Source organism: Castor canadensis, chromosome 1, assembly GCF_047511655.1.
Source record: "Castor canadensis chromosome 1, mCasCan1.hap1v2, whole genome shotgun sequence".
NCBI lineage: Eukaryota > Metazoa > Chordata > Mammalia > Rodentia > Castoridae > Castor > Castor canadensis.
Window position 1 is genome coordinate 155,202,319 of NC_133386.1, and position 24,832 is coordinate 155,227,150.

The 24,832-nt window shown below is 36.7% G+C and overlaps 1 protein-coding gene across 3 annotated transcripts in view; it reads right to left on the reverse strand.

The window, feature by feature from the left end:
* Pik3c2a (phosphatidylinositol-4-phosphate 3-kinase catalytic subunit type 2 alpha) overlaps positions 1 to 24,832 on the reverse strand; it is a 94,850-nt gene that overhangs the window by 62,118 nt on the left and 7,900 nt on the right. For all 3 annotated transcript variants that reach the window (XM_074042380.1, XM_074042373.1, XM_074042391.1), the window contains exons 2-3: positions 14,516 to 15,648; positions 3,400 to 3,503 (exon numbers count right to left, since the gene is read on the reverse strand). In XM_074042380.1, the coding sequence (XP_073898481.1) occupies positions 3,400 to 3,503; positions 14,516 to 15,583 (1,172 nt within the window). In that variant the 5' untranslated portion in view covers positions 15,584 to 15,648. The remainder of the gene's footprint in view (positions 1 to 3,399; positions 3,504 to 14,515; positions 15,649 to 24,832) is intronic.

The window sequence follows — 24,832 nt, forward strand, 5'->3', positions numbered from 1 at the left end:
TCCTAAGTTTGTCTTATAAAACTTACAAACAATAAATAAAACCTAGGAAATGTAAAAGATTTCCTAAAGTCATTTCTTGTTTTATTTGTAACTAACCTTCAAGTAAACAAAAGTGTTAATTCATTAAATTAATAACTACTGACTGGATAAAATAATTAATTTAAAATATAACGGGCCAGATAAAGTCTTTTTATGGCCACTCTAAACCACACACTGTAGTAGTTTGATGTTTCTAAGTAACTACCTATAAAGAGTATTATTTTTTAACTTTTTTATTTTCTCTAAAATTTCCATTCCCCTTGCACCCAAAGAAAAGGTTTTGTTTGTTTAGTGGAGCTCTACAGTTCAGGAAATGTACTATCTCTATCTATACACTAAAATCCTATGTAGGTTATTTTCCTACTAGTCAGTCAAGCTAAAATTCTGTTCAGACAGCCAAAATCAGGAAATAAGGCCAAGAGAAGAGGGGGAGGGGAAAAATGAAGATTTTAAAAGGTTTTAATTGAATTAACACTACTTTATAGGAAATAAAGCATTGGTTAGAATAAATTAATGAAGTCTTTAAAAACGTATAGGAAGTCCTTAGGGGTTAAGATACTATAATATGGGGAACACATATTATCAAAGTATATTATATGCATGTATGAAATTACAGAAATGAAATCGATTATTCTATATAGTATGTACAAAAAAAAGATATACTATAGGGTATATATGTCAGATCTGAACTATATATAAAAAAGCGACTAGAAAGGTGTAGAATGTGGTTTTAGACAGACAGGTACAGAATGTAATTTCTCATCTTAACCTAACAGACCACCAATGAAATAGCAAAAACCACGGTATTTAACATTTTTCTAAGAACTTCCTCTGGCCACCTATACCTAGTAAATATAGCAGGTTTTATTATGGTAAGTTTGAAAGGAAAGAAAGTGAGAAATATCCACCAAAAAATGCAGAATGAAAAGTAGTCCTGAATCATAGTATTATAGGACTTTAAACTGAAAGAAGTCCTTGAGATCACTAGTCTAATTATTCCATTGATGAAAAATAACAATCAGAACAATAACAGAAACCAAGACCTACAACTGCCACTAAATTTTTAAGTCTATTATATGGCCCTCTAATTGAAAACAAATTCCATTCTGGCAGTCTGACACTTTTCACAGTGATTGAAAATGATTGAATGAATAATTTTAGGAGATACCAAAAAGAAAAGAACTGGGGCTGATAGATATAGCTCAGTGGTAGAGCATGAGCTGGGTTTAAGTCATAAAAAGCCAGGCATGGTGGAAGATCCAAGTTCGAGTCCAGTCTGGGATACATAGTGAGACCCCCCGCCATGTCAAAAAAAAAAACAAAAAAACTGTCTCTCCTATAGCATAAATACTTGTTTTTAGAGTCCATTGGAAAAAATGATCATGTGGGGGAAAAAAATGTCACTAATTTCTTCAACGGACATCTGTGTCAAATCTACATGGTCACATGGAAACAGAAAAGTCCTTAAGACATGGCTTCAAAAACACCTCTGGCTGAGCTGGTGGGATGGCTTAAGTGGTAGAGCGCCTGCCCAGCAAGCACGAGGTCCTGATTTCAAACCCCAGTACTGCTCTCATTCCCCCCAAAAAAACCTCTGCTTCAACTGCTCTAATATTTGGTGCAATCATATTGTAATAATGGAAATGAAGAACAAAAAGAACCCATTCTCTCTTTCGACCATTTGGATTTCACATTACAAAGCCACTGTATATATTAGTGTGTTATGCATAAATAAAAATACAGTAGTACCCCTTATTCAGTTTCAGTTATTTAAAGTCAACTATAGCCTGAAAATATTAAATAGAAAATTCCCAAAGTAAACAATTTATAAATTTTTCAAGCTCTGAGCAGCTTGATAAAATTTCTTGGTGTCTGATCCATCTTATATAAGACATAATTCTCTCTTTTATACAGCATATCCACAGTTTATGCTACTCTACCATCTATCACTTACATTTTGATCATCAGATCGACTGTCATAGTAAAAATCACTTACTGTGCCTATTTTATAAGTATATATATGTAATGTCCAGTTTCAGGAATCCAGTGGGAGTGTTGAAATATATTCTCCATGAATAAGGGAGGACCACTATAATCACTTTAGCTCAGTGCAGAATTTGTGAAAACAGCTCAAAGATTCAAAGGGAAAGAAAAAGGCAGATCATCATAAAGAGTTTAATTTCTCAACTTGGAAAGCTTAAATACAGTAGCCAGTGAACAGAGTCTAACAGAAAGCATACAGGGTTTGTTGGGGGGAGAAAACTAAGAAATCAGGTAAACTTCAATGTTTGCTGTTTCACTCTTTACTTCTGTAGGATTTTTCTACCTAACTCACTAAGAGGACTCATTTTTTCTCTCTGCTAGGAAGGAAGATCATTAGAATATGAAGTCTAAGACACATATGGCAGTATAGGCTGGGCTACATACAGACACATTGTCCAAAAAAAAAAAAAAAAAAAGAAAGCTCTCAGTGACTATGTTCCCTGTCTTCAAAAGCCCCAAACATAGTAAAGAAAATGAAGTTAACCTGCATAGAGGATGGCAGGGAAAGGAGGAAGAAAGGAGAGAGAGTAGGGAAGGAGAGTCTGATTGAGGATGATGATTTCCAAAGTGTGAATTCCTGGATCTTGCTTGTACTGAACTCTACCCTGACCTTCCTCTTTCTGCTACATTAGCTGTGAACCAGCACATGACTCTTCTTGATTTAAGGTAGTTCAAGATGGGTTTCTAGCACTTGTAACACAAGTTCTAACTAATACAGTGATATAAAGGAAAGAAAACAAACTTACCCAGAGGCAAAGGAGACCTGGCTGTTTATTGACTACCATAGAAAACTTTGCTAAGTTATTTCGCTGGGTCTCAGTTTTCTCATCTATAAAGAATACTATAATAGACACACTTAAGACAAAAAATATTTGAAAACTGCAGTTTTCTCATCCTCAGAAAATATACTTGCTTTTCTAATCTTGCCTGTTATAACATCACCCCTTAAATAATATTTTGAATGCTAGAAAGTCTATAAGAAAATTAAGTTCATCTAAAAACAAAAGTAGACATTTTCTAAGTGTACTGAAACTTACATAAAAGTCTTATTTTTACTAGCTAATAGAATATCAGAAATCTCCCGAACTCAATTTTTTTTCCTTCCAAATATTGAGAGACCTAAAAGTGAAGGATATAGGTTCATCTGCAATTTGTGGTAATGTCAATTATCAATAACTGACTTCAAAATTTTAGCCACATGAGGAAAATAACTCAAAACTTTAAAATTTAAGATTATTAAAACTAAGCTGGTTCTCAAGTTATCTTTTTAAATGAGCATTATTTAAGGAATCTATTAATTTAGTAAATGTTCCTTACTTTGTAATGGATTGACAAAAAGCTGCCACCTCCTCATTCTGTACTTCAAGTTCTTGTAGGAGAGAACTTCCAGTTGGCAAACTACTGGTCCCATTTGGATCTTTCTGTAATTAAAAAAGTGTTTTTATTCAAAAAATGAATGATCTCCAAAATGCTACATGGTAGCATAGCACAAACTAGTCTTAATAAAGTACATAAATGATAAAGCTTTAATGGGTTTCTATCTTTATAAAAGTAATTCCAACTTAAGCCTTATTTTAAGTTCATTGGTTTCACTCGCTCAAAATTAGAAACATGTTGTACTGGTGAATAAGAATGGAATGCTAAAGACCTTTCCATTCAAAATATTTCTGAAATGAATGCTTCAGTAAGTTAACAGCTGAATGAAATTAAAGGACTATCTTCTGTCTTAAAATGAAGAGCTCAAGCCCATTTGGGACTCCTCTAATAAATCAGGGGTTCTATGTATTCAATTTAGGCACCAAATTCCAAGAAAAGAGCTGGTATTTTAGGTAAGAGGATAGATTTTAGGTGCAAGTAGGCACATTCTCTATGTTAATAAACTTATATAAACATCCTGATAGCACTTCAAAAGCTAAGGCTAGGGCAAGTGTGGTACTTCAAGCCTATAATCCCAGCACTTGGGAGGCTGAGGCAGGAGGACTACGAGTTTGAGGTCAGCCTGGGGTACACATGGTGAGAATCTATCTAAGTGAGTATGAACAGTACATAAATTTCAGGAGCATAAATTTCAAGAGTTGTGAGAGATTTCACTGGTGATGGTACACAAGAAGATTTTGATTAAACTGAAAATTTAAGGCAATTACTTTATAAGCTTCCATCTTTTAAGTCATAGTAGAGTCCTTTCTGCAAGAATGTGATATCCATCTTTGGGGCTGGGGGGGTAGAAATACTAAGAATTCTACAAAAATCACAACTAAAAATATCAGGGCTCCTGGGGAAAAAGAGAGTTAAGCCAGACTCCCCAAATCACTGTAACTCTTGAGCCAAAGCCATAAACTAAAACAAAAATAAGTTCTTATAAAAATACTAGCACAGTTGAAAGTCCACTAGCATTTGCACTGAGTATAATGGTCCTTTGAAGCTTAAAACTATTTAGCTCTTGCTTTTTTATTTGAGATAAGAGTTCTTTGGGGCATTTACTTCTAGGCGAGACTGACTGTAATAATAAAAGATTGGATAGGGAATATAGATGTCTTAACTCAGCCAACCAACTAACAAAAAGTTCTTAACTCAAAGGGAGACATCTTCATAAATTCTTTGTGCACCCATTTTCACCAGTTCAACACTGTGGGATGTGTAACTATTCTTTTTTGTGTGCGCCTCAGAGAGGCGACATTATGCAAAGACTACTCAGAAACACAGCTGAGAAAGCAGGGATTTGGACTGGCAACTCACCATGCCCTTCTATTGTGACTACCCTGGAGCACTGTGGCTTGCATGCAAAACCCCAATGTTCTTCCAGGTAGTCCCCTACTCCTCTCTCCACACCACAAGCTGAAACCTGTGACAAGCTTTCAAGGACAATATTCTGTCCTGATGTGTAACCATGCTTGAAGTTACTCATTTTCACTAAGAGAGGACCGTCTTCAGGACTTTCAGGGTTTTTCTTAACACTTTCCTAAATTATTAACTCTTTCTCCTAAATTGTGAGAAAGTGTTCTTTCTTTCAGTACTTGGGGATGAATTAAGGACCTCATGCTTACTAGGCAGGCACTCAACCACTTCAGTCATGTTCCCAGCCCTTTTTACATTGGTTATTTTTTAGACAGGGTCTCAACTTTATGCCTGAGCTAGCCTGGTGGAATTCTATCTGTACTCCTCCACATAGCTGGGAAGAGAGGTGCACCCAGTCATTGGTAGGGATGGGGTCTTTTGAAGTTTTTGCCCACATTGGCCTCAAACCGCGATCCTTCTGATCTCTGCCTCTGAAGTAGCGAGGATTATAGGCTTGAATCACCAAGCCTCACCTAGATAGTTTCTTAATTAGTTCAAAATGCTAACATGCAGGCTGGCAGAGTTGCTCAAGTAGTAAGAGTGCCTACTTAGCAAGCATGAAGCCTTGAGTTCAAACCCCAGTGCCACCAAAAACACAAACAAACAAAAAGCTAGTATGCTGGGAAAGATTATGTTTGAACTAATGCTACTTCAATTCGGAGTTATACTGACATCAATCTGGAGTTACCAATCACATTATCAATTAACTTGTGTTATAGACACAAGCAAGCACAGTAGCAAATAAGACTATTACTCTAAAAAATGGGGATTTGCTATTTCCTAGCAAGGCCTCTAGTCTGACAATTCAAACTTGCCACAATCTACTCCAATCTTCTTTCCCAGAACTTCCCATTCAATTTCTATGTTCCAGTTAATTTGAATCATATCCTGTTCCTAATAAAACTCAAATGAGGCTATCCTGTCTCTGAACCTTCCTCTTCACCTAAAATGTCTTCCTCTTAGTCTACCCTTACATGTGAAAAACCTATTCATTTTTTAAGGCCCTTAACCTATTAATTTTTTTTAATGGCACTTCATCTATAACACCTTACATGATTAATCAGTATGAAGCAATTCCTGTCTCAGTACTTGTACATGCTTAGTCTGAACCAAACATTATATTGTTACATCCTGTTTTCTGTAGGTCCTAATGTGAAAAGTTCCTTGAGGACAAGGATCAAATTTCTTGTTTTTACAGAACTTTGTATCTGGTTTAGAAAGTAATCAAACATTAGTTTAATTTGTTGCAAGCATAGCTCCCTCTAAAAGTTAAAATTCACTTACATGTAACCGATGAATTTGTCAAAGAAATCATAAAACCTTTAAACAATACGATATTACATATATTCTTCAATAACTGCTAAAAAGTAGCAGTGATTTTCATTAATATTGATTCTCTAAAATAAGTGTTTAAAGCAATTAGGATTTCAACCCCAAAAGTCTGGTTTCAGAGTCATACACTTATCACTATGCAATTCTACTTCTCAAAAAAAGTATCTTTGATAAAAAGAAAGCCTGGGAATGTGGCTCAAGCGACAGAACATCTGCCTAGCAAGCACGAGAGCAAAAAAAAAAAAAAAAATCAAGCAAGCAAAACCTAGAGACACAATGAGAAAAACACCATTGTGACCTTTATGGGAGCAATATTATAGAAAACTTGTTTTGCTTGCCTTAACAATCATTTTTCTCTGAACTCTGCTCATGTTTCACTTAATTTAAAAACAGATTCTGAATCTTCTTGGAGGTACTTTTAGATTTTTTTTAAATAAAAAAATGCATTTTTTCTTGTGCCTTTCATAAATTAGGTGCTTCCTTTCAAACAAGTCATGAGTTTCCGTTGACAGTGAGAAAAAGTTTGTAATAACTAACTAGTCATTCATCAAGGTAATAACAGAATCTAGAAAGTTAACTCAAATGTTCTATTCACAAAGGGTAAAAGATAGCCAGACTGCCAATTATTTTACCTCAGACATTAACAAACCACCCACCCCCCACTGCCACCAAAAAAAATTTTATCTATCCAAGTCATGCTCTCAGTATACCTCCAAACTCCACACAACCAGCCATAAGCATTAAATCCTCTTTTCTCCAAAGTCTTGCATAAACTTTCTTATGTGGCATTCAAGAGTTTTTATTTTGTACCCCATTTATTCATACTCACATCCAGTCTCCTTCTTTAGCCTAAGTTCTTTAACAGTGAGATCTGTAAATGATTAATATTTGTAATACTCACTGTGTATGCCCTTAAACATTTATCTAATGAATGAAACAAACATAATAATAATAAAGTTACTGATGCCAAAGAGGCTTGAGCTGGGTGCCAGTGGCTCACGCCTGTAATCCTAGCTACTTGGGGACTGAGATCCATTTAAGGCCAGCTTGGGCAGAAAGTTTGTGAGACCCCCATCTCAACTAATATCTGGGCATGTTGTCATGTGCCTGTCATCCCAAGTTACACAGGAGGCTGAGATTAGAAGGATCACAGTTCCAGGCCAACCCCAGCAAAACTTGGTTCCCCGTCAGCCCTGGCAAAAAAGTTTGTAAGATCTCAACTTAGCGGCAAAAACCTGGGCCTGGTGGCATGTAACTGTCATCCCAGTGATGGCGGGAAGCTTAAAATAGGAGGATTGCAGTCCAGGCTGGCCTGGGCAAAAAGTGAGATTCTATCTCCAAAATAACCAGAGCAAAAAGGTCTGGAGGCATGGCTCAAGCAGTAGAGCGCCTGCCTAGCAAGTGTGAAGCCCTGAGTTCAGAACCCAGTACCATTTAAAAAAAAAAAAGGGGGTGGGGGTGGGGGGAGAGAGGAGATACTGAGTTTTCTACTATACACACTGAGTTTGGAATTCCATGTAAAATGGAAATCATGTAAAAAATGTTCTATTCCAGAAATATTCTATTTGAGAAATTCTTCCAGAGACAGACACACAGATTTGGGGATCATCCAATTTCTGTAATTTTCTACAAGGAAATTTCTCTGCTAGTTCTGTCAGCACTTACCAGGATCACTGAAAGAACATCTCAGCCAACAGAGACTTGGGCTAAACTCCATCAAGGACATAGTCTCTTTATGAGGCTGAGGTACACGAAGCTGAGAGAGAGAGATTGATTATGAGGAGTTAGCTCATGCTACTACTAGTGATGGGGGGCAGGAACTAAGAAGTTCCAAGATCTACAGTTGGCAAACTAGAGACACAGGAGTGCCAATGGTGCAGTTGTAGTCCAAAGCTAGCAGGCTTCAACTGGAAGAAACAATGTTTCAATTCTGAATCCAAAGAGGAGGAAAAAAAAAAAAAAATCAGTGTCCCAGGTTAAAGGTGGTCTGATAGGATTTCCAACTTGGGAAGGGTCAATCTTTGGGTCCTCAACTGACTGGATGAGGCCCACCACATTAGATAGATAATTTGCTTTACCCAGTCTACCCATTCAAAAATTAACCTCACGCAGAAAGACCCTCATTTGACCAAATGCCTGGGCACACCATGACTTAGTCAAGTTAACACATAAAATTAACCATCACAGCATCTCAATCATAGCAAGCCAAGGAGTCACATCACTGCAAAAGTCTATACCAGCAGTTTTGATCTAAGTACCTTGCAGCCTCAAAAATAAAAGCACTGACCAAGGAAAAACAACCTGTCTATAACCAAAGATAACCAAGACAAAACTTTGGGGGGAATACCTATGTTGAAAGGCTAGATGAAGGAAAAGTAAAAGGTTACAGAAGGAAAACTAGGAAGCAGATTTACCAAGGACATCAGAAGAGAAGTTCCAAAAAAGGAACATAGTAAGTTTTAAAAAATTAAGCAAAAAGGTTTAACAGCAAATATGGTCACAGAATTGGCAAGAAGTATTAACGTTACTAGAAACGAGTTTCTGTAACATGATTGGAATAATAGGATATCAAAAGACTGGAAAGGCAGTAAGTACAAATTTCTCTTCAAAGAGTAATGACTTTGGGGGTCAGGTGGTGGTGCACACCTACAATACCAGCACTACAGAGACCAAGGCAGGAGGATAGCTACTTTGAGGTCAGCCTGGGGTACATAGCAAGATCCTATCTCAAAAAACCAAATAATAATTAATTTGGGAAAAACAGGAATAACTGAGACAAAGAAAATAGGTAAAAGAAATCAGGTTTTAGAAAAGGGAAAATATCTCTTCTCTCCAAACCAGAAAGTGGGAAATCTGAGTTGGATAAAATAACAAAACCAGAAACACATACATACATACACCACCACCACCACCAGCCAGATAACTTTAAAAAAAAAAACCAAAAAACCTTAAAGTTATCTATAGAGAAGAAATGGAGGTAGGTTTGGGGATGTGAGGAATAGTTGTGAAGGTTTAAAATAATTCACAAAAGGGCTGGGGTGTGGCTCAAGGGCACCTGCCTAGCAATCTCTAGGCCTTGAGTTCAAACTCCAGTCCCGTTCCCTTCCTCCCCAAATTCATCAGTACAAACTCCAATTTAAAAAAAAAGTAGTTTCAAGCTGGGCACTGACGGCTCATGCTTGTAATCCTGTAATCTTAGCTATTTGGGAGGTTGAGATAGGGAGGATCATGGTTCAAGGCCAGCCTAGGCAAAAAAGTTCTTGAGATCCCATCTCCAAAATAACCAGAGCAAAATGGACTGGAGGTGTGGCTCAAATGGTGGAGCACCTACTTTTCAAGCATGAAGCTCTAAGTTCAAACCCCAGTACCAAAAGGAAAAAAAAAAGTTTCAAGAATACTGTATGGGAAAGCCTCATGCCACAGCACTCAGAAATTAGATGGAACAAAACATCAAGTTTTCAGCCACTGTCCTTTAGTATATCAAGTTACTATTCAGGCTGGTTACTTCCTTATTTGAATTTTACTTTTTTTTGCCAGAAAGACTTAAGAGTTACTGAAATACATTCAGCTAGGCAATAAAAATCATATTAAACTTTCCTACCTCATTAAAATTAATGATAGCTGCCAATGGAGTATAAACATTTATACTGTTTATATAACTAATCTTTTAGAAAGAGCCCATATTCATAGAACTTTAAAAAATCTTTTTTTTGGACACAGGATTTCACTGTATGTCCCAGTCTGGCCTAGACCTCAAGTTCCTCCTGCCTCAGCTTCACAAGTGTTGCGATTATAGGCACATGCCACCTCACTGAATTTATAAAACCATTTTTAAAAGAACAATTTGATCACATTACTATAATCTTTGAAATCTGTTCAAAGTAGCTAAAATCATAGCTATTAACTAAAAGTATGATTTAAACTTAAATTGCTAGAAGACAGTTTTAAATATTGTTCCTTTTCCTGGTGTTGGTCACAAAAAATTTGAAGTATTTAGATTATTATTAACAAAACAAAAGAGACTGGAAGGAAACAGGAAGTAAACTTGCTGAATGAGAAGAAAACTACCCTTTTCTGAGTTGAGTTTTTAGCACACAGCAAATTTCTGACAGGAAATGAATACTTAAGTACATAAACTAAGTACAAGGAATAGGCAATGCAATACTATTTCCCAGCAGAAAGTGTGAACGTCAGAGGAGAGTTGTAAATAGGTGTGAAAAATTAACAGCTTCATGCCAACTGATTGTGTCATAGACTTCAAAGTGGCCTATTATTAAGTGTTCTGTTTACCTCTCCCTTTCAGTCTATATAAACTGGAGTTTTCTTCTCAAACACCAACAAAATGACATCTTAGCATTGAAAGGACTTAGAATTCTTAATACAAAAATCTTTTCTGTAGCATCTGTAAATTTCTGACTGAATGCCACTAATAACTTTGTTTATAGACTAGGAGCAGCCGCTTTAAAATAGCCACAGGTCCCCTTGCAGATACTTGGCCACCGAACCTGTCTCCTTGGATTTTCTTCCCCACTGGTCCTTGTTCTACTTTTTGGGAGACTGGATTTTAAGACTAAGTTACTAAACTGAACTTCCCAATTCACAGAAAACAAAACAAGCAAACATGATTAGCTTGACTTTTTTTTTTTTTTTTTGGTGGGATTGAGGTTTGAACTCAAGGCCTTGCAGGCACTTCAGCTTTTCAAGAAACCATGTTATTAAAATATAGACAAACTATTACCTAACATGGCATTGAGTTACATACTTAATATATAGGGAAATTTTTAGTATAGCAGTGTTTTATTGTTTTTTAAGAACCATTCCAAGGATTGGTTTGAAAATTTACATTCAAAATACAAAACATGGCTGAGGATGTAGCTCTATATATTGTGTGTACCGATATTATAAAGCTATGAATGCATGTATTAAGAGGAGAGACATGAGGAGAAGGATTGTTTAAAAGTGATCTAGATGCTCATTTTGGGGTTGCCTGGACAATCAGGAGTTCTGTCTTCTACCAGTGAGAAGGGTGATAGATCAGAGGCTTCCTTTTCTCTTTGACAGTGAGACTGCCACTTTCCAGAGCCTAATGTCTACAGGTTCCGTGTAGCTGCCCTTCCCAAACAACAGTAAACAGTTGATATCTCAAGTCCAGACTATACATCACCACACATGCACAATTATTTTCCATCATGTTTAATGAAAATGGAGACCTACAGGGCTGGGAGTGTGGCTCAAGTGGTAGAGCACTTACCTAGCAAGCATGAAGTCCTGAGTTTAAACTCCAGTACTGCCAAAAGAGAGAGAGAGAGAAAGAGAGACAGAGACACACACACACACACACACACACACACACACACACACACACACAGAGACAGAGAGAGAGAGAGAGAGAGAGAAAGAGAGAGAGAGAGAGAGAGATAGTAACAGTAGGGAAGATCTCTCTTTCGATGTATATATAGAATATTAATGCATGTGAATTTTGCAGTGACATGGCCCCTACAGAATGAAGGATCATGGAGATAAATATCCTCCCTTTATAAACTGAGATAAAATTAATCATTTTAACTGTTTTAAAATGTGTAATTAAGTAGCTTTAAATACATTCACAACTTTGTGCAAACATAACCTTTATCTAGTTTCAGAATATTTTCAACATAAAAAAAAAAAAAAAAAAAAAAACCCAGGGTCCGGAGGCATGCCTCAATTAGCTGTGTGCCTGCCCGAAGTACACTGCGCAAGCGCAAAGCCCTGAGTTCAAACCCCAATACTTCCAAAAAGCAAAACCAAAAAACTCACTGTATCATCATTTTGCACTCTCTACCACCATACACCAATTTAGCCCCTGACAAACATTACTCTGCTTTTTTATACAGGTTTGTCTCTTCTGAACATTTCATATAAATAGAATCATGTAATACATGGTATTTGTGTCTGATTCCCTTCACTCATCATGTTTTCAAGATTTTTCCAAGAAGCTGCATGTATCAAGACTTTATTCCTTTTTGGGGGGTGAAAAGCATTCCATTCCATGCATACACCACATTTTGTTTATCCATTTATCAGTTTCCACTTCTTTGCTGTTATAAATAAGATTTCTATGAACAACCAGATTTTTTTAAATGGGCAAAAAACTTAAAAATACATTTCTGGGACTGGAGATGTGGTTCAAGTGGTAGAGCACCTGGTTTACAAGTGTGGAGCCCTGAGTTCAAACCCCAGTCTCACCAAAAAAAAAAGTTTCTCCAAAAAAAGATACACAAATGATTAAAAAAAAAAAATTAAAAATCTGGGATGGTGGTTCACTCTTCTAATCCTAGCACTCAGGAAGCTGCAGCGGGAGTATTGAGAGTTTCCGTCTAGCCTGGACTACATAGTAAGATGAGGCCAGCCTAGGCTACAAGTGAGACTCTGCCTCAAAAAAACAAAACAAAAATATGAAACAATGAGGTTGGGGGTATAGCTCATAGTGGTAGAACATTTGCTAAGCATGTACAAGGCCCTAAGTTCAATTCCTACTATCACAAAAAACAAAAAAGATATTCAACATCAATTTAAAAATGGAAAATAACAAGTGTTAGAGTGTAGAGAACCTTGAACTTCACATTGTCGGAATGTAAAATAGTGCAGTCATTACAGAAAACTGTTTCATGGTTTCTCAAAAAAACTACACGTAGATTTACCTTATGACCCAGCAATTCCCCTCCTAGATATATTTCCTTTTATTGGCTGGTTCTTAGCTAAAGCATCCGCTAGTTCTTTTAAAGAGTTTAAGAAATATTCACTATTGTGTTTTTTAAAAAAACTCATTTAATATGAGAAGGCACAGAATATTGAGAAAATAGCATCAGATAATATTGTATTTAAAATATATACTTAAGTTGTAAATTTTTTTTTTTTTTTTTTTTGCGGTACTGGGGCTTGAACTCAGGGCCTTCATCTTCAGTCACTCCACCAGTCCTATTTTTGTGAAGGGTTTTTCAAGATAGTGTCCCATAAACTATTTGCCCAGCCTGGCTTCAAACCACGATCCTCCTGATCTCTGCCTCCTGGGTAGCTAGGATTACAGGTGTGAGCACTGGCACCCAGCTTAAGTTGTAATTTTAAATTAAAAGATATTAAGATCATTTCACAAAGTCTGTAAATAGTATTCAAAAATTTAAGAGAATTTAATATATATCTCTTAATGTGGGTTTTATAGTCAAAAACATATTTAGAAAACGTACTGGTTGAAATTTTTCTGAAATCCAAATATGTAATTCAAAATACCTCATCATTTTTCTCTAAACCTTAATACATGCTTCTTTCTCCAACCCCAGACACCCACAATGGCTTTTTAAAGTCAATGATTCAACATAAACCCATCCAAATAATACAAAATTTGTTCTTCCTTCCCTAGATGCAAGTTTACTCCCAATGCCAAAATACTAGCTAAGTTGCTGATCTTAACTGAGTAATATAATTCATACTAAATTGAGAGTGATGCTTAAACATTCCTACAGTTCACACATATTAGAACAGCAAAACAAAAATCTGGAGTGGAGACTGGAAGTGTGACTCAAGCAGTGGAGCACCTGCTTTGCAAGCACAAAGCCCTGAGTTCAAACCCCAGTCCCACAAAAAAAATAAATAAATAAATCTCTGGAATGGTATGTTTGTAAAGAAAAAGTCTGACCCTGGTGACTCTTCTGAGGAAGGACATCCCATTCAACCTAGCACTTACCTAATCTTTTCAGATAATAAAACTAAAGGAAGTCAGCAACAGCCTATAGGTTATCGTTCCATTCTTCACCTTTATCAATATGGGTGCTTAAACAGAGTGCTTTAAATGACTTTTCTCCTATCCTCTTGGGTTATTCTTTCCTTCTTTCTTTCTCTCTTTTCAGGGTTAAAAAACAACAAAAGAAATTGTGTGGGAATATCTATAATGGGGTTAAAGCCAAAATTCACTGTTTACTTTGAAAAAAATAAAAGAGGTAAAGAAGAGAAGGGATTATACATAAATAGACAGGAAGAGACAAAAATAGCTTAAGTGCTGCTCAGTGACAGCCAGACCCTTAAGATTATTCATAATCTTAGAAAAGATAAAAGTAAACAATTTTACAATTGGCCTCAATCATTTATTTACTCTTTTGCCACATAAAGCACTCATGGTAGCAAAGGAACAACATTCAAATAAAAAAAATTCCTTCTCCCTAATAAATTATTCACATAAATATGGACTCTGATTTACTACTAAGTTTGAGAAGTTAGTAAGAAAAGACCATACCTGAGACATTTGGCCCTGGGATTTTGTAAGTTGAGTTGATCGAATATTTAATGACTGGCTTCTTGTTACTGTTGCCCCAGAAAGGGATTTTCCATTCACTTTTCTTTCCAGCTGACAACTTACTGGTAATCTCTCTTCAAGAAGAACAGCATCCCAAGGATCCTCTGCTAGCAAACATGGAACATTTTTCTCTTCATGATCTAATGCTTCCACACTGTCCACCTTAGGCTTACTTAAAGGATCCAAGTCTAACCAGTCAAATTTGCTGATATCCTCAGGTTTTGGAGATACCTGTAGATTGCTGACTGTGGCTTTTGAATTAATTTCCAAATCAGTCCTTGCTTTCCCATTTTTTAAAAATTCTGATGTACTAGCTATTTTGTCAAATAGCTTTGCCATGTCAGGACTGACTAGCGGCCGATATATTGGTAAGCTTCCTTGTGGATGAAAGGGTGTAGCATGTGTCAAAGGATATGAAAAATATGGAGACTGTCCTGGAAGTCTTAAATATATAGGTTCTGTAGATGGAAAGGGAGGCATTCTCGGATTGAAGCCATTCTGGAATGCAGCCTGTTTACTGTAAGCTGAAGGATAGACAGAAGGTAAGGTGTAGGTAGAAGGCCCAGATAATCCAGGTGGCCACTGTCCTCTCTGAATAGTGGGTCTAAGATAGAGCTGTGCTGAAAATGAGGGGCTCAGAACAGGAGCAACTGGCAATATAGGTGTTTTTCTAGTTTCAAAACTGTCATCCAGCAATAGTTTCTCAAGTTCAGCTTGCGTGAGCTTTTCTACATCAATATCTACTGCCCTTTTTTGGGAATCTGATTCAGGAAACACCATGAGATCATAATCCTGTGCGTTAAAAACTTGTGCTCTTTGTCTTGTGCTACTTGACAACGGCAAGCCTCTCTGATTGTCAGTCACTTGTCTATCCTTTTGCAGTTTTGCTAAAGCCTCTGCTTCCATTTGCAATGCTTCTTCTTTGTCCACATCTTTTGTTCTTGTTGGTTCCGGATGGGAAGGAGATGAACTCTGTTTAAATCCACTGTTGTTGGATATCTGAGCCATGTCCACTAAAAAGGCCAAACTTTCCCCTAATCTATTTTTTCTTGTGGCTTCCAAAATATCAAGACCTACACATAAAAATAAACAAACACTCAATTAGATTTTTTAAACATAATTAACTTAATTTTGTTTGAAAACTACTCCATGTGTCTTAGGATTTGAAGTCATTGACAAAAATACACTACCAAAATAAAATGAACAGTTGGGTGAAATCTGAATAAAGGAATACTTAATACCTTAATCACTGTTAGGTTCAAGAAGATGTTTAGACACCTATGGCTTCACCCCATTTCCTGACCTAACAGAAAAGCTGGCACAGCAAATGAATTTAAAAAGGTTTTGATTTCAGCTGTCACAATTGCTGTCATTAACCAGTAGCACTTCTGGCAGAATTTTTGGCATGGAATGACTTAAGTGCTAGTCACAAGTTTTCAAGAGTTCAGATACAGTTTACTGTTATGCAAATAGCAAGTCAAAGTGGTAGAGATTCTTTTGCTATTTGTTAAATTGCTCAAAAGCCAGTTAGCAATAAAAGTATCAGATACATAGGCAATAAAATAAGGAGCTATTATTTAATCAAAATATATGAAAAACTGGTTAAGGGTTTATAACATTCTATAAATATTAAAAATATATAAAATGCCTTAGAATAAAAAGATAAGTGTTAAGGTTCTAAGAAGTGGTAATATTCCAAAGGTTAAATTATGACTTAAAAAAAATACTTTTGATCCCACTTCTATTCAACTATCTGCAGTTAAATCAATTTACGATGCCAAAACTTCTCCTTTTTAAGATCCTTAAATATTTATTTTAGAATTACCACAGATTAATAATACAAAGGGATTTCACTGTGATAATTCCGTATGTGTAGAGCACACCTTGAAAAAGTTCACCCGCTCCAGTAGATTTCCATTACCCTCTTGCAATTAGTGTTTGACGGTTTCATTACTGTCTTCACGTGTATGTATGTAGCACATTTCCACCACTCCCCCTCCACTAACCCCCAACTCCCCATATGCATTCACGTCCCATTACTACTATCATCATCATCACTTTAGGTCTAGATTCCACAAATGAGCAAGAACATGCAATATTTAGCCTTTCAAGCTTAGTTTATCTTGCTCAGCATGAAGATCCTTAAATATTTTTGTCCATGAAAAAAATATCAAATTTTAAGCCTTCTCATAAATCAGTTAATAAAAACCTGTACATCTTTGTTTAACACAAACAGTTCAGATGAAGATTCCCTGAGAAGCAATATGATTAATTAAAAAGTTATCTATTACCAGGCATGGTGGTACATGCCTGTAATTTCAGCACCAGGGAGACTGAAGCAGGAGGACCACGAGTTCAAGGCCTGTGTGGAACACAGAGAGACCCTGTCATTAAAAAAAAAAAAACGTTGTGTGACAAGGGTCACCCTAGTACTAGAACAAGAAAGCTGGGTGTGATGACAAACCCCTTTAATTCCAGTACTTATGAGGATCATGAGTTCAAGGCCATCCTGGGGTAGGTAGAAAGTTCCAGGCCAGCCTTAGCTACACAGTGAGATTTTGTCTCAAAAAACAACAACAAAGAAATCTCTCATTCAAACACCTGTTAAACAAATAAGTAAAATTAAATTAGTATAGACCGGTTTAGTCATTTTTTATTATAAATGTTTTATTAGGATATATTCATTATATAGGGAGGATTCATAGTGACAATTCTGATTAGGCTTATATTGCATATTGGTTAAATCACTCCCATTGTCTCTCTAGCAAGCAATTCTTCAGTGTTCACTGTAGGGTTCCTACAATATTCTGTTACTTAAGAATATAGTCAAAAGGAACACCTAACCAAAGAGATACAAAAGTAAAATTTTAATTCGCTTTTTTTTTTAGTTTTTATTTTATTCATATGTGCATACAACGTTTGGGTCATTTCTCCCCCCTTCCCCTACCCTCTCCCTCTCCCTCTCTCCCCCACTCCCTGGCAGAAACTATTTTGCCCTTATCTCCAATTTTGTTGAAGAGAGAGTATAAGCAATAATAGGAAGGAAAAAGGGTTTTTGCTAGTTGAGATAAGGATAGCTATACAGGGAGTTGACTCGAATTGATTTCCTGTGCATGTGTGTTACCTTCTAAGTTAATTCATCTTGAACTAACCTTTTCTCTAGTTCCTGGTCCCCTTCTCCTATTGGCCTCAGTTGGTTTAAAGTATCTGCTTTAGTTTCTCTGCATTAAGGGAAACAAACGCTATCTAGTTTTTGAGGTGTCTTACCTATCCTCATACTTCCCTTGTGTGCTCTCGCTTTATCATGTGATCAAAGTCCAATCCCCTTGTTGTGTTTGCCCTTGATCTAATGTCCACATATGAGGGAGAACATACAATTTTTGGTCTTTTGGGCCAGGCTAACCTCACTCAGAATGATGTTCTCCAATTCCATCCATTTACCAGCGAATGATAACATTTCGTTCTTCTTCGTGGCTGCATAAAATTCCACTGTGTATAGATACCATATTTTCTTGATCCATTCGTCAGTAGTGGGGCATCTTGGCTGTTTCCATAATGTGACTATTGTGAATAGTGCTGCAATAAATATGGGTGTGCAGGTGCCTCTGGAGTAACCTGTGTCATTAATTTGCTCTTGATGCCTTCATTTTCATGTAAAATATTTGGAAGCCATCTTCCCACTCCCCCCTAACCCCCGTACTGGAGGTTCAATTCAGGGTCTCCTTGGGCGGGAACTCTACCATATGACCATGCCCCCACCCCTTTCTGGTTTAGTTTTTTTTTTTTTTGGGGGGGGTGCTTTTAACCCAGGTCAGCCTGGACCGAAATCCCATTTCATGCTTCCTGCATAGTTGAGACCACAGACGTGCCACCATGTCCAGTTTTTATTGGCTGAGATGGGGTCTTCTCTGAGCTTTTTGCCTGTGCTGGCCTTGAGCCTTGAGTCTTCCAATCTCTGCCTCCTGAGTAGCTAGGATTAGAGGATTAAGTCACTAAGTCTGGCTTGGAAGTTTTTTTGTTTTTCTTTTTTTTGGTGGGACAGGGGTTTGAACTCAGGGCTTCACACTTGCAAAGCAGAAGCTCTACTACTTGAGCCACACCTCCAGTTCATTCTGCTCTGGTTATTTTGGAGATGGGATCTTTTTTTTGAACCATTTGCCTGGGCTGGCCTTGAACCTCCATCCTCCCAACCTCAACCCCTCAAGTAGCTAGGATTCAGGTGTGAGCCACCAGCATCCAGCAGAAGCCATCTTAAATGTGCCAAATAATAAGTCATCAATTTCTTTCTCTAAAAGATGAAAATCATGTTTATGTATTGGTTTTCAGACCCGTGTGGTCCTTTTTAGTCAGACCAGAACACATTACTATTTTGAAATACTTGTGAGATGTACACCTTATATCTACCTGGGGATCAGAAATACTGACCTTAGACTCAATAGAGCAATTTAGCTAGAGATAAATCTTTAGGCATTAGCTACGTATAACTGAAGTAATGGAAGCAGCTGGGTTGCTCTGGGAATATGGAGAGAGAAGAAACAAGAAGGAAATCATGAGAGCCACTAATATATAAGCAGGAAACAGAAGGAGGTCAAAGGGAAATAAAAGAAAGGTATAAAGACTAATATCAAAGAAATACAGGGAGTAAAGGGTCTAAGAAGGAAATGGTCAGTATTCTTGAAAACTATATAGAGAAGTAGCACAGGATGAGGACTAAACAAAAATCACCCTAGGATCTAAGTGCTCCTTAGTGATTCTAAAGTAACGGCTTTACTGAGAGAGAATTCACTCAGTATAAAATTCACCCTTTGAAAATATACAATTCAAAGCCAGGCTTGGTGATGCACGCCTGAAGTCCCAGTTACTCTGGAGCTGAGGTGGGAGAATTACTTGAGCCCAGCAGTTCCAGATCAGCCGTAGCAATAAAACAAAATCCCTTTTCAAATAAAAAAATAAGCAGCATAATTCAGTTGATCTTAGTATATTCAGAGTTGTGTGACCATCACCACTACTAAATTTCAAACGATTTTCATCACTCCCAAAAGAAATTCTGTACTCATTAGTAGTCATTCTTCATTTCCCTCCCATATTGTGACTTTTTAAAAAGACAACTTTAGAGAAGAATGAAAAACTGAAGCAAAAGTACAGAATGACAAATAGCAAGATCAAGTTATTCTTTCAATTCTTTGACAGTAAAGGGATCTTGAAGAGGTAAGTAAACAGAAAAAGGCAATGTTAAAGAGTTTTAAATGGGAATGGCCTTCATCATCTGGTAGGCTGAAAAGAAGGATTGAGGAGACAAGGACCGTAAAGCAGAGAGACAGAAATACTAGCTAAGAGACTGGATATATGTGAATAGGATACAATCAGAAGCACAGAAGACTTGGAAAGGAAGAGACATCTTAGGAGACTGAGGTGATAAAACTAAGGAACGGCCAAATTAACTAAAAATGGGGGTCAGGGAAGACATCATCTAAACGTTAAGAGTTTTAATTTTTCATCACTTGCATGCTTTACCTCTTCAAAACAAAGGCAATAAATACGTAATAGAAGAATTATCACTTATTAGGATATACAAAGTGGCAAGAGACTGTTACTCTCACTGCAACAACAAGCAAGCTAAATAAGTTTTTTTTTTAAAGTTTTTAAAGACATATCAGAAGGCAGAGGAACACACACACACACACACACACAGAGAGAGAGAGAGAGAGAGAGAGAAAGGCTCACTGCTACTGTCATCCCTGGTGCAGCAGAAAAGATGCAGAGATAAGAGGATTCAAAGCAGACTTTTAACAAACTTAACAGTCACATTAGGCTAGCATGATGGATTGGAATTTTGAAGAGTGGCAGAGGTAAAATGAGTGGTCTAAAGCACTGGACTGAGAATTACAGGTATGTCTAGCAAGTGCAAGAGCCTGAGTTCAAGTCCCAGTGCTGCTAAAGTACTGGATTAACAATTACAAAGAGCCTCTGACATGGAACAAATTTGAACCCACCCACCAACCCTCCCATAGATTTTCACCAAGTACACAGACAGCAAATAAAAAGCTGGAGACAAGGCAAAAGAACTTAAAGGATCCCCCTTAAGTATGTGAACCTCTCAAAGGTTGGAGGCAATCATCCTCCAAGGGAAGGTGGCAAGTGAGGAAAAAGAAATCCATCTAAGCCACTTGAAGCTTTCAGCTACCAAAGGCTTGAGATGAAGCAGGAGAGTTAAAAAAAAAAAAAAAAAAAGCCCTCCAAAGCATTCCACGCCTTCATGGAATGTAAAGCAGTTGCCCTCCAGAGGTGAGGGTAAGGAAACCAAGGCAGTTCTGAGAAACACAGGCAGGAAGCAGAACTAAAGAACAAGGAGACCTTTCCAGGGACCTGAAAGGCTGACAGCTAAGCTCAAAACATAGATATCTCGAATCATGTCAGTGTTCAGATCCCATATCAAGATGGAAAAAAGACATGAGTGTGCCCTGAAGTTTTGTTTTATTTGCTGTACTGGGATAGAATCCCTCACCCAAAGTACCTGAATCCAGTGAACTAAATCAAACTAAAGAGACCAGGAAGCACAGACTCATGTTACTTTTAAGTCAGACTTACTCAATTTAGTCACTTCATAGAATAAAGGACATTTTGGAGGTAAATATAAGTAAATTATAAACTTCAAGTTCTACTCTTGTTTTATATAAACTAACATATAATCAAAGATTATGGCACATAAGAAGCAAGAAAATATAGAGCTTGGGGTGCGGCTCAAGTGGTAGAGCACCTGCCTAACAAGCATGAGGCCCTGAGTTCAAAAAGTGATCCATGCTTAAGCAAACAGTAAAAATAAGCTGGTCCAGAGATGGTCCAAATGTTGGACTTATTCAACAGGAACCTTAAATAGATGTGATAAAAATACTAAGTGATATAACAGAAAAGATGAAAAAGTACAAAGAAGTGGGGAATTTCAGTAGCAATGGAAGTTATGAAAACAAATAAGAAATTCCAGAAGGGAAAAATATTTCAGAAATGAAGCATTACCTGGGCATGGTAGCATGTACCTGTTGTTGTTATCTCAAAACTCAGGAGGCTGAATGAGGAGAATCACTAGTTTAAGACCAACATAGGCTATATACAAGACCCTACCCAAAAAAAAAAAAAAAAAAGCCAGGTACAGTGGTGCATAACTGTAATTCCAGCTACTCAGGAAGTGAAAACTGAGAGGATCTTGATTCAAAGCCAGCATGGGGGAAAAGATAGTGAGATCCATCTCAACAAAAACAACTCAGGTGTGTGGTGGCAAAGGCCTGTAGTCCCTACATGGGGGCATAGGCAGGAAGAGCATGCATGAGGACGGCCCAGGCAAAAACTTGAGACTATATCCAAAAAATAACATCACCCCACACACACACCAAAATGGAGAAAGGACCAGCAAACCTTTACTCTTATCAATAGAAAATACCCAAGCTGAACCATAGAGAAAAAGGGAAAGAGATAACAGTATGACTGTTAAGTTCTGAGTTCTGTGGGACAATTTCAAGTGGTCTAATATAACATGTAATTGAAGTCTAAGAAAGACAGAAGAAGTATTTAATTAAGAAGGGGAGGAAGGAGGAGAAGGCAGTACAATGGAGGGGGTGATGCTAACCAAGATACATTGTAAGCACATATGGAAATATCACAATGAAACCCCCTGTACAACTAATATGTGCTAATAAAAACATTTTTTAAAAAGAGAATGTAAGAAAAAGTATTTGAAGGAAAAATGGTCAAGAAATTTCTACAAGGGAAGAAAGACATCAATCATATGAATCTAAAAAGCTCAGTGATGCCCAAGCATGATAAAAATACACTTAGAGAATAAGGGTTGCTGAATTAATACAGATCAAATGACTATTTGAAGAACTGGCTTTAGAGCTTATTAATATTCGTGAAGAGGGTCAAATCAATCTATTATCTACAGAGTATATTTCTACAGAAACCAGAAAAGTAAGTTTTAATTTCTCATCCTGTGTAAAGAATTTAGCTTTGCTCAAGAAAGAGGTCTTGCCTTTCTCCAGGGAAGTAGTTTATGTCATTCTTGATAGGAGTGTCATTGTTTAGGGTGGGGCTGACCATCCCAAAAGACCAACCATATGATTTAGGGTAGAGACTTTGGGTCATGTAATGTTAGTCTGAATTCAACCTAGAGACTGAGTTTAAGTATGTGAGCAATGTATCAACCAATCATGTCTATGTAGTGAAGCCATAATAATAATAATAAAAATCTGGTCACTGTTGCACAGGTGAGTTTCCCTGGTTGGTAACAACACTCCATGCATACACAGACAGTATCACACATTAATAATAGCAGTAACATATCCTGACTCCACGGGGAAAGAATCCCAGAAGCTCAAGATTTGGAACCCTCCTTGGCTTTGTTCTCCATGTTCCTTTCCTTGATTAGTTTTAATCTGTATCCTTTCTTATAATAACTATATCTATGAGCACAATAGTTTTCAGTAAGTCCTGTTTCCTTCTAGCAAGTTATCAAACCTAAGAATGGTTTTAGAACTATCACCCTCTCCAATTTGCAGTTAAGTGTTTGAAGTGAAGGTGGTCTTATGGGAGACTGTGCCCAAGAGGCAAGGATAGACAACAAAATAGACTGAGACATAAGAAAGGTAAGAAACAGGACTAAAGAACAAGGAGAACTCCTCAGGGACATGAAACACTGGTAGCTAGGATGCAAAACACAAATCTTTAGAATCATATCAGTGCTTGGATTCCATATCCTGCTACAGAGAGAAAGAAAGTCTTGATTCTTCCCCAAAGGAGTTTTTTAATTAATTATTTTTTGCAGATCCCTATAAAAGTTTTAGATGATGTTAATGAGGAAAGCAAACCAAAAATGCAGGACTAATAGAAATGTGTGGTTTACTTATTTGATGAATCACATGTTTCTAGAAATATAAACATTGCTGATAAAGTTACATTCTCTAAGCTAGACCCAACCCAGTGGATCAATCTAAATTGGAAGTCCTAGAATTTTATAAGTTGAATAAGCTACATTAATATACTCATCTCCACCTCACATTTTATATCACCCCTGTAGCATGAAAAAAACAGCTGTTCTTTTCTATCAACTACAAAGAATAAAAAAATTGTCATTGAAAGACAATGTTGCTTATAAAGGCTTAGCACTAGTCAGCCAAGTGTAGCAAATATATTATTTGGCTTTAAATATTCAGTCACCTACCATGTAATAACTATTTCCATAGTTTTTCCAATAAAAATGAATCCTGTTTTAAGTTTTTTCTTCTGCAGTTAGAAACTAATATTCTCTGAAGATTATTTTCTTAGAAATCAGCTTTACTATTCAATCAAGTTTTATATTTGATAGGTCTTTTCCAGGTGTAGGTAGCGGGGGCAGGGAGGCATAAGGAAAGGGTGAATTAGGTGGATGTAATTTGTATTCATATATGAAAATAGAAGAATGAAACCTGTTGAAATTGTTCTAAGAAAGGGGGAAGAGGAAGTATGATGGAGGAGGGGGTAAATCTGACTAAGATATATTATATTTTATATGTGACTACATATAAAAAATATCATGATGTATCTCCCTGTACAACTATTATATGCTAATACATTTTTTAAAAATTATATTTGAAAAGCATCTTTAAATCTAAAAGTGTCAAAAGAAATTCAATTTAAAAATTGCCAAATATAGACATGATGAAATAACAAATGAGGAAGATTCTGAAGTAGGGGGAAAAGAGAGAAAAAGAACTGAGTTCTTGCCCCAGTTATATTTCAACTTTTCATTAGGCACTTCACCTCTCAGTTCATCAATTTCACAAGTAAATAAAGTAGTTACACACTGGATAAGATTAATTCCAACTCTTACATTTCACTATCAAATTTCACTCAGATTTTAATCCTTTTCTCCAAATTTAGATATATTAAATATCCAGTAATATTTCTACATTAATGGTTTGACACAATGAAATTTCATTTGAATCTAACTTAATTTTACTCTAGGGTCTTATGAAACATTTTTTACAAAGATCGAGAATAAGTTAAATTGGTCAGATGTGGTGATATACATCTGCAATCCCAGTATTGTGAAGGCTGAGGCAGGAGGATCATGAGTTTGACACCAGCCTGAGTTATGTCAAGTCCTTAAAAAAAAAAAAAGTTAAATCACTAAGTTCAACTATCAAAACTCAAAAATCTCCCTCTCCCCAAGAGAATCTCAATCTAACATCAAGAGTGGGTGACAGTGATAGAGTCATATGACGATGG